At 49.7% G+C, this 9,520-nt stretch overlaps 1 protein-coding gene across 1 annotated transcript in view; it reads left to right on the plus strand.

Annotated features, from left to right (window-relative positions):
• The window catches only part of cacng2a (calcium channel, voltage-dependent, gamma subunit 2a), a 112,644-nt gene that overhangs the window by 86,238 nt on the left and 16,886 nt on the right, over nucleotides 1-9,520 (plus strand). Inside the window, exon 2 of the mRNA XM_070449679.1 lies at nucleotides 5,811-5,894. Coding sequence (XP_070305780.1) covers nucleotides 5,811-5,894 — 84 coding nt within the window. The remainder of the gene's footprint in view (nucleotides 1-5,810; nucleotides 5,895-9,520) is intronic.

The following is a 9,520-nucleotide window of genomic DNA, read 5'->3' on the forward strand; positions in this document are numbered from 1 at the left end:
AGAGAGACAGAGAGAGAGAGAAAAAAGAGTGAGGGGAGTATGGTTCCCACCAAGTGCCAAGTGGGGAAAGCCACAGCCGACTTAAACCGTCAAAAAATCCAAAGCACCAGGGCCAAGAATCCTCTCCTCAGTGAAAGCCAGAGAGAAAAATGTAACTTTTCTCACTCTAGCTTGAGGAGATAACCAGAAGGCAGCCAAGCAGGGGTTGTGTTTGTGGCTTCAATAGCATTGGAAAAAGTACCTCTGTGTGATTCTTAAACAGTTAACCCCGACCTTGGAATGTATTGATTTCAATATGAGTATTTTTATTCAGAATGTTGATCCCAACATGACGGTCATGCCAATAGAGTCGGACTCCCCAGAGCAGAGGCCAATTTACAAATCACAGCCTCATCACTGGAATCTCCCCATGAAGACACAACCTTGGAGACATACTATACAGCCATCTCTAGGGAACAGAAAATGGGGGCACATCGACCGGAAAATCCAGGGTCTGAGCAGACCAGGAGCCTCTGTGGGATGGGCGATTGTAAATCTACACCCACCCACCCAGCCCCACTCACTTGACCTTGTCCACCTCCCTCTTCCCTTCTTCCTCCTCTCCTCTCCTGAATGGATCTGTCTCACCCTGGTCTGCTCTAGTATTGAAGTGCTTTATGGCAGTGTGGGACAGGGAGGACAGGAAAGGACCTAGGTGTTAGGCCATAGCTCATCCCCACAGTAGGGGTCATGGTGGCCAGTGGTCGTTAGGGTGATTGAGGAAGTCCAGCGCTGACCCCTAGYATGGAGCCAGCTGATGGGACCCAGTGGGTCGGTCAGTGCAGGAGAGTCCCATGGCCTGRCTCTGCTCTTAATGCTAACTGCTTTATAAATGATTAGCACAAGACTTATACTCCCAGCTAGAAGGCTAGCTATACTTACAATGCYTCGATTGCTTTTTAACACCAGGCACTTTCAACAGGGCTGAGTATGTACTGACATGATGCTATTGTAGTACTACAGCTTGCTATAGTGAGCAACCCTCAGATAGAGGTAACATAGTGGATACTATGGCCTGTCTGTAAACGCTGAATGAAGATGTCGTGACCCACCAGACACCTGTTGTGGGTCCCCTGCCCAGAGCCTCCCCCTCTGCCCCCTACTCTCCCCCCTCCCCGCCCTTCCCCTCCTTTCCTCCCCCTCTCCCCCCTCCGGCCCTCCTCCACTCCCTTGCCCTCCTCCCCTTCCCTCTTCCCCTCTCTCCCCCTCCCCCCCTCCCTCCCCCCTTTTTTCCTCCTCCTTCCCCCCTCCCCCTTCCTCCCCTTCCCCCCCCCCCCCCCCCCCCTTCCCTTTCCCCGCCCTCCCTCCCCCTCCCCCCTCTTCCCCCCTCCCCTTCCTCCCCCTCCACCCCCTCCTCCCTTTCTCCCCCTCTCCCCCCCTCCCCCTTCACCCTTCCCACGGTCACACACTTTTGTACAGGAGGTTTCAAAAAAAAAATGTTAGTATAAAACATTTACCAGCGTGCTGAGTTTACATGTCTGACAAGAAAAGGACAGTTTGGAGTGTCACATAAATCTTTTCAGCACTAATTGAAGTGGTTCCCCAATAGGCTACTCTCTGCAGCTGCTGCTTGAACAAATGACACAACTGTGGACGGGACAGCCAGCTAACTATACCATACTCCCACTCTGTGATGTCAGCTGTTGATAAGACAAAGGACGTGGTGCACGTGGGTGGATGCTGGTGTTCTCAATGTTATAAGTTTTGTCCGACAACTCTCGTGGCGACTGTGCTGTGTAACTACATAAACAGTCGTATCCTTATTGAAATGGATTTGAAATGAAAGAGTTCAGGATATTCCTTATTTTTCTTCTTCACTGCATTTGACCCACTTCTTGATAGGTGTTATTTATTGTGGAGGCTCAGTGGCTGTACTGTGGTGTCAGTGGTGGGAAGAGTCGCACACTGAGTTTGATGTGCTTTTTAGGCCCATGAGTTTCGATCAACAATGATGAAAGTGTGACAATGGAAGCAGATCTATCCGCCTCTCTTCTGGACTTCAACCTTCTCTCTGTTCATTGCCCTTCCTCTGTCTCTCCCTCTTTCCCATATATTCCCCTGTCTCTTGTTAATTGCGCAGAGCTTGTTGATGGAATCAATGAGGTGCTTTTTGATTATGAGCCAGAGCTGGGGAAGGTGAGAGAGAAGTGGACACACACACCCGTCAGCACTTTGGACTCTGTCCACCGAGGAAGGATTAGTGTGTGTTTCACACGGAGGTTCCCACACTCCTCTGCTGCGGCCAAACTCCAGCCTAGCATGGCCTCTGCCAACCGCTCGGTCAAAACTCAATGACATGGAACAATCACAAACAACTCTCCTCTGATGAAACCTTAACTACCCTCAGACAGTTAACAGACAGTTACCTCTGTGGTATCAAACACGGTCTCCCCTCAGCCTTCTGTGAGCCCTACCACACACAGTGTGCACAGAAGGAAGAGCAGTGTTAAGTCTGTTTGATAGCTCTCCTTCAGACACCAGTCGCTCTCATATCCGAGCGGTTCTTGCCGGGGGTCAATTCTCCGTACGTGGGGTCCATTCACAAAACCAGCCCCCACCCAGCCGCACCCGCGGCATCCATCCTGCCTTCCCGCCATCTTCTCCTCGGCAACACCTGGCAACCGGCTAACAAACACCTGTTCACCTAATTAGACAGACACTGGAGGGAGAAGGAGATTAATAATTAATGAGACAGTAATCTGGCCCAATCACATGCCCCGGGTCGCTTCCTCCTCGTCTGTTTCCTCCTCGGCAGCAGGGTGCAGTAATGACCTCTGGATTGGGTGATTCCTTCGCCGTGCAACTGAGCGACCCCATCACGGATGGACCTTCTGTGGTACCACAGCATGGAGGAATGGAGGGATGAAGTATAGAGAAAAGGGAAGTGGAGAAGGAAGAGCCAGCAGGCAGGCTGCTTCTGAAAGGACAGAGCGAGTGACTTGGCAGCCTGGGCACTGAGGCGTCAGCCAAATGAATGAGCATTAGGAGATGAGGTTCCCATTGCACAGCAGTTGGAGCCGCTCCAGGTCTCACCAGCTGTCCACTCTTGTTTACAAGCCGCACTGCTGCCGAGAGCCTCCATTCTGACTAGCAACCTCAGGCTCGCATGACCACCAAAGCCAGACCAGGGCATGTGCTGCCTGGGCTAGGGAAACCAGTCCTGGTGCTTATGAGAAGGGCAGAGCGCCCACTCCTCTTGTGGAGTTTCATCATCATGTTTCCTAACATCCTTTGTGTTACATACATCATACATACATACATACATACATACATACATACAGGCAGGGGCGCAACTTTGGTTTAGAAGTGAGGGGGAATATTATTATCCAGTCAGATAAAACCGCGACCGGGAGACCATGGGGCGACATGGCCCAGCATCATCCGGGTTAGGGGAGGTTTGGTCTGGCAGGATGTCCTTTCCGTCCCATCTGCGCCTTAGCGACTCCTGTGACGGGCATGCACACAAAATAAAGCTACAGTTGGGTCGCGGAGCGTTGGCAAAAACGAGCACCATCTAGAATGGATGTAATGACTAAATGCCAGGATCCTATCACTCATTATATATTCATCTCTCTGCTGCCCACACAAACAAATCACTGGCCCATATGTTTCACACACCGAAACTGGATCCACATCCTCCTCCATTCTCCATGCTCAGGTATCCACAAAACACGCATTTCCCTCCCTTCCTCCTCCATGACTGACCTCTCCCGTGTCTCACCATCCTCCCTCCTCCATGACTTGACCTCCTCCCGTGTCTCACCATCCTCCCTTCCTCCATGACTTGACCTCCTCCCGTGTCTCACCATCCTCCCTCCTCTCATGACTGACCTCCTCCCGTGTTCACCATCCCTCCCTTCCTTCATGACTGGACCTCCTCCCGTGTCTCACCCATAATCCTCTCCTTCCTCCACTGCCTGGACCTTCCTCCCGTGTCTCAACCATCCCTCCCCCCTCCTGACTGGACCACCTCCTCCCGGTGTTCACCATCCCTCCCTTCCTCCATGACCTGGACATTCCTTCCCGTGGTCTCATCTCATCCCTCCTCTTCCTCCATGACACTTGACCTCCTCCCGTGTCTCACCATCCCGCCCTTCTCATGACTGGACCTCTCCCGTCTGTCTCACCATCCCTCCCTTCTCCCCATGACTTGACCTCCTCCCGTGTCTCACCTCCCTCCCTATCCTCCATGACTGCACCTCCTCCCGTTGTCTCACCATCCCTCCCCTTCCTCCATGACTTGACCTCCTCCCGTGTCTCAACCATCCCTCCCTTCCATCCATGACTTGACCTCCTCCCTGTTGTTCTCACCATCCTCCCTTCCTCATGACCTGACTTCCTCCCGTTCTCCACCATCCCTCGCCTTCCTCCATGACTGGACCTTCCTCCCGTGTCTCACATCCCTCCCTTCCTCCATGACCTTGACCTCCCCTCCTCCCGTGTCTCACCATCCCTCCCTTCCTCATGACTGCGACCCCACTCCTGTTTTGCTCACCATCCCTCCCTTCCCAGAATGACTTGACCTCCTCCCGTTGTCTCACCATCCCTCCCTTCCTCCATGACTGGACCCCCTCCCGTGTCTCACCATCCCTCCTGACTCTCCAGACCTGGACCTTTCCCCCGATGTTCTCACCATCCCTCCCTCCCCATGACGGACCTCCTCCCGTGTTCTCACCATCCCTCCCTCCCCTCCATGACTGACCTCCTCCGTGTCTCACCATCCCTCCCTTCCTCCATGACTGGACCTCCTGTCCCGTGTCTGTCTCACCATTCCCTCCCTTTCCCTCCATGACTGGACCTCTCCCGTGTCTCACCATACCCTCCCTTCCGCCATGACTGGCCTCCTCCCGTGTTCTCACCATCCCTCCCTCCCTCATGGACTGGACCTCCTCCCGTGTTTCTCACCATCCCTCCCTTCCTCCAGAATGCGACCTCTCCCGTGTCTCACCATCCCTCCTCCCTCCATGACTGGCCCTCCCCGGTCCCTCTCACCATCCCTTCCGTCCTCCATGACTTGACCTCCTCCCGTTGTCTCACCAATTCCCTTCCTTCCTCCATGACTTGATCTCCTCCCGTGTCTCACCATCCCTCCCTTCCTCCGACTGGACCGCCTCCCCGTTGTCTGTCACCATCCCTTCCTTCCTCCATACTTGACCTCCTCCCGTTTGTCTCGCACCATCCCTCCCTCCTCCATGACTGGGACCTCCTCCCGTGTTCTCCCCATCCCTCCCTGTCCTCCATGACTTGACCTCCTTAACCGTTGTCTCACCATCCCTCCCTTTCCATGACTGACTCCTCCCGGTTCACCATCCCTCCCTTCCTCCATGACTTGACCTCCTCCGTGTCTCACCATCCCTTCCTTTCTAACATGATGACCTCCTCCCGTGTCTCACCATCCCTCCTCCTCCATGACTGGACCTCTCCCGTGTCTCACCATCCCTCCCTCTCCTCCATGACTGGACCTTCCTCCCGTGTCTCACCATCCCTTCCTTCTTGCAGGGTACAATACCTTCCCTTAAGTGCTGTGTTGCTCCAAATAATTAATCTGTTCTATTCAACGCATCCTGTGGATCTCACAAGCTTTTCGTTTGTTGTTTGTTATGTTGGTGTTTCCTTTATTTTGGCAGTTACCTGTACACCATACCTACATGGGTTTGAACTGACTCATGTCACTCCTTTGTGTTACCATGGCGTTTCTTGATTCTATTATTATTTTTCCTCTGTGACTGCTTTTTCTGACCCTGTTGTTTTCTCTCTTGTTTCTCCTCCAGGGAACTTTAAAGGATGTGTAAAACAGATAGATCACTTTCCTGAGGACACGGACTATGAAGCAGACCCCTCTGAGTACTTCTTACGTGAGTCTCCTCTCTTTGGCTTTCACTTGTACAGTACAGAGGAACCAGTGAGCCTCAAGGGAGAGTGTGGTCTGGGCATCTCATCTGCGCATTTGATACTGTATTGTAGTGAATAGTACTACACAAATACTACACAAATGTACAACTGTGTACTTTCTAATCTTGTTGAGAGAGGGTAGTATTTAATATGAGGTAACCTTCAATCAGGTGACAAGGGGGGACAGAAATCAGCCAACAACGCGTCCTCTTACYTCAACTGACAACTTGTTCATATTTATTACTTGAGCCCACTTTCCCCACCCAGCCTCTGACAGTCAATACAGTCACAGTAGTTCTGGTGGGCCTGTGTGTTATTTTAGATATCTCTAAACTGTATCCTGCTTTTAGTGAGTGCCTGTCTGTCTGGTCTGAACTCTACCAGGCACCACTGCTCCTCTCCTGGCTGTTTTTACTGCCTGCCATATGTAACGTAACGTGCAGTATTACAGTCCACTGTGTACCCTGTAAACTCCCCACATTGATYTGTGCTCTGTTTTCCTCACTGCTAGCAAGACATGGAAATGAGTGTCAAACAAGCTGCGGTAACAATCCTAAAATTACATGATTTCAGTGCCAACAGAAAAGGTATTTGAATTCCATAATTTTGAATTTGTATTAGGATATTGAATTTGAATGTAATATTTTTGAATTTGTAACGCACAAACTTGTATTTCATGATTTGAAACTGAATTGAGTGAATATTGCATTCAGTTTTAAAATTGAATTTACATTTAATTGAATATTCAAATTCAATATTTATATACTCAGTTTCAATATGATAGATATTCCATTCATTGTCTGTGTATCAAGTTTACAAACTATCATTTCAAGTTTATAAAAGTTTTATATATTAAACTTCTCAGATGCGTTTAGATTAAGTTTTTAAGTTCAGTTCTCTAAATTCAGATTCAAAACCAGAGACAACATCCTGGCACTTTGCCAGCCAGGAAAAGTAGAGGAGAACAGATAGATTGAAACGCTCACTGTGATAAACAGAAGCTTCTGCTGGTTTCTGAAGTCAATGTGGCATGTTGAATTCATTTTTTTCCTATGAATCTGGCTCTAGCATTTGAACCGTTTTGGCTATGAGCTCTTATGACCCCATTCCTGAAAGACTCTCTGGAACATGGTCATGCCTTCTGTTTCCCTCTATGATGATTGCAGGCCTTGTTAGAAGGGAGTGTCACAAAAACTGCAATTTGGCCCCATTAAGAACATACTGTAGTTGAATAGCCCTGTCACAGCCCTTCTAAGGAAAGCCTTTCCACTCCATATTTCATGTTTCTCTTGGGACTAACTGGGATCAAAACATGTCTCCCGCATCTCACAAGGTTCCTGTGACTGTGAGACTGTGAATGGTACGATGCTCAAAGAACAATACACAGTTTCAACACAGTATTGAGAGATTCAAACAAATAAGTTAAACTAACACTACCTCTGCATATTGACCTAGTACATTCAAAAAGTGCTGCAAGGTCCCCTCATTTTTCCCCTGAACAGTTCTCACTCAAAATGTAGGAAAAGGAAAATGTCATTTTACCACAAACAACCCATTGGGTGGATCAATRCTTTGATCCAATTGATTAGCACACATTTCCATGTTACGAGCAGTGCCTCGGCCCCACGCCTGTTTAACAATGCTCCAGACATTTGACCCCTCCCTTCCCCCACCCARTGATGCTCAACTGAACTGGATTCAGGTTGTGTTCATCTCCTGGTCTCCATCAGAACAGACAGTAATTGAAGCCCACTCTGAGAGAAGAGGAGAGCGGAGCAGTGAGTGTTACTGCCAGTCCTGGAGATGAAGCCTAGCCAATTAGGCCGTGTTTGACTTAACGCTCTGAGCGACTGTGCTCGTCCATATGTGCCAGAGAGGTTATGAATAACAGCTCTGGTAATGATTCTAACGATGATGAAGCCTTAACGAAGCCCGGATCAGCCCTAGCGAAGCTGGGCCTTAACGAGGTGCCGAAGTCATGGCCTTGACAAGGGCGCAGGGGCGAGGTGACACTGCGGACCTCAGACCATGCACACATGCGTCGGCGCGCGTGGTGTGTGTGTGTGTGTGTGTGTGTGTGTGTGTGTGCGTGCGTGCGTGCGTGCGTGCGTGCGTGCGTGTGTGTGCGTGTGTTTTAACCGCTTCCTGCTCTGTGATTGGACAAGAGGGCTGCAGTGCTCCCAGTTGCTTGCCAATTAGGACACTCACATCCATAAATATTTCAGCCTCCTTCCTATATAGGTCAGGCCTCTATCACTCTCTCTCTCTTTCTCCCTCTCTCTCCCCTAACACCCGTCTGTGACTGGCATGTCTTTTAGTCTGGAGTTGTACCTCTGTACTTTAGTGACAAAGTGAGCCCCCATTCAGGCCACTCAGTGTGTCTGTGTGTCTGTGTGTCTGCGTTTGTATGTTTGTGTTACATTTGTGTGTTCTCTTCTGTGAAGGTCGGGCAGGGTGAGGTCATGAGGGTACAGTGGGCCACATTGGGACAGGTTCAGAGAGAGGTGGATGTCATACTGTAGCTTTAATATCTCCGCTGCCTGTTTCATCATAGCCAGGCTGGTGTGGTCTGTGAAGGGAATTCGTTTATATACTTAGCCCATTTGACTTTAGTGGAGGACACACAGCTRGTATTTCCATAATGAGGKGTTGCACAGAGCATCTGGAGGGAGACCAAAKAGAGAGAGAGTATGCCAGCCACTTACAGGGTAGAACGAGAGGGGAAGGGTTATGCAATAAAGATTATGTCACCTCAGGTAAAAACCCACAGGAAGTGACATCAGAGGGAGTTCACACTCAGACTGAGGGGACTCGTCTATGATGTATGTAATCCTGTGATTCAGCACCTGCTAGCTCACAGTACACCAGCCTACACCAGTATTGGAAGTGAGAAAATCTGACATATACAGAAGAAAGGCACAGAATGTTCTTGAATACGTACGTGCACCACCCCTCCCCCATACTTGAACACACACACACAGACAGACACAGACATAGACACACAGACACAAACACACACAGACACACACATAGCACACACAGACATACCTAAACACACACACAGTAGCAAGCTGCTTTGCAGTAGTGACTGTAGTGACTGTGAATCCTCGGCTCTCCTCATAGCCAGGCGGTTCACACATCCACACACGGTTATATAACCCAGCTGAGGCATACTAAAGCGCCAGTGGGTTTTTAGATCATGCTGTGTCCGAGCTCCCATCATCCACTACTCTACTGGGCGCTAAGCAGCAGAGAGAGAGAGAGAAAGAGAGAGAGAGAGAAGAGAGGAGTAAAAGAAAACACCCAGTTATGCAAGAAACGGTTGATGCAGGAGGAACTAGAACACCTAAATACATTACTGTGATAACCACACTTACACACAGAGAGAGATACAGAGAGAGATACAGAAAGAGAGAGAGATACAGAAAGAGAGAGAGAGATACAGAGAAAGATACAGAGAGAGAGATACAGAAAGAGAGAGATACAGAGAGAGAAAGAGAGATACAGAAAGAGAGAGAGAGATACAGAGAAAGATACAGAGAGAGAGATACCGAGAGAGAGAAAGTAAGAGAGAAAGAGAGAGAGAGAG

The sequence above is a fragment of the Salvelinus sp. IW2-2015 genome, linkage group LG20 (genome assembly GCF_002910315.2).
Source record: "Salvelinus sp. IW2-2015 linkage group LG20, ASM291031v2, whole genome shotgun sequence".
NCBI classification, from domain to species: domain Eukaryota; kingdom Metazoa; phylum Chordata; class Actinopteri; order Salmoniformes; family Salmonidae; genus Salvelinus; species Salvelinus sp. IW2-2015.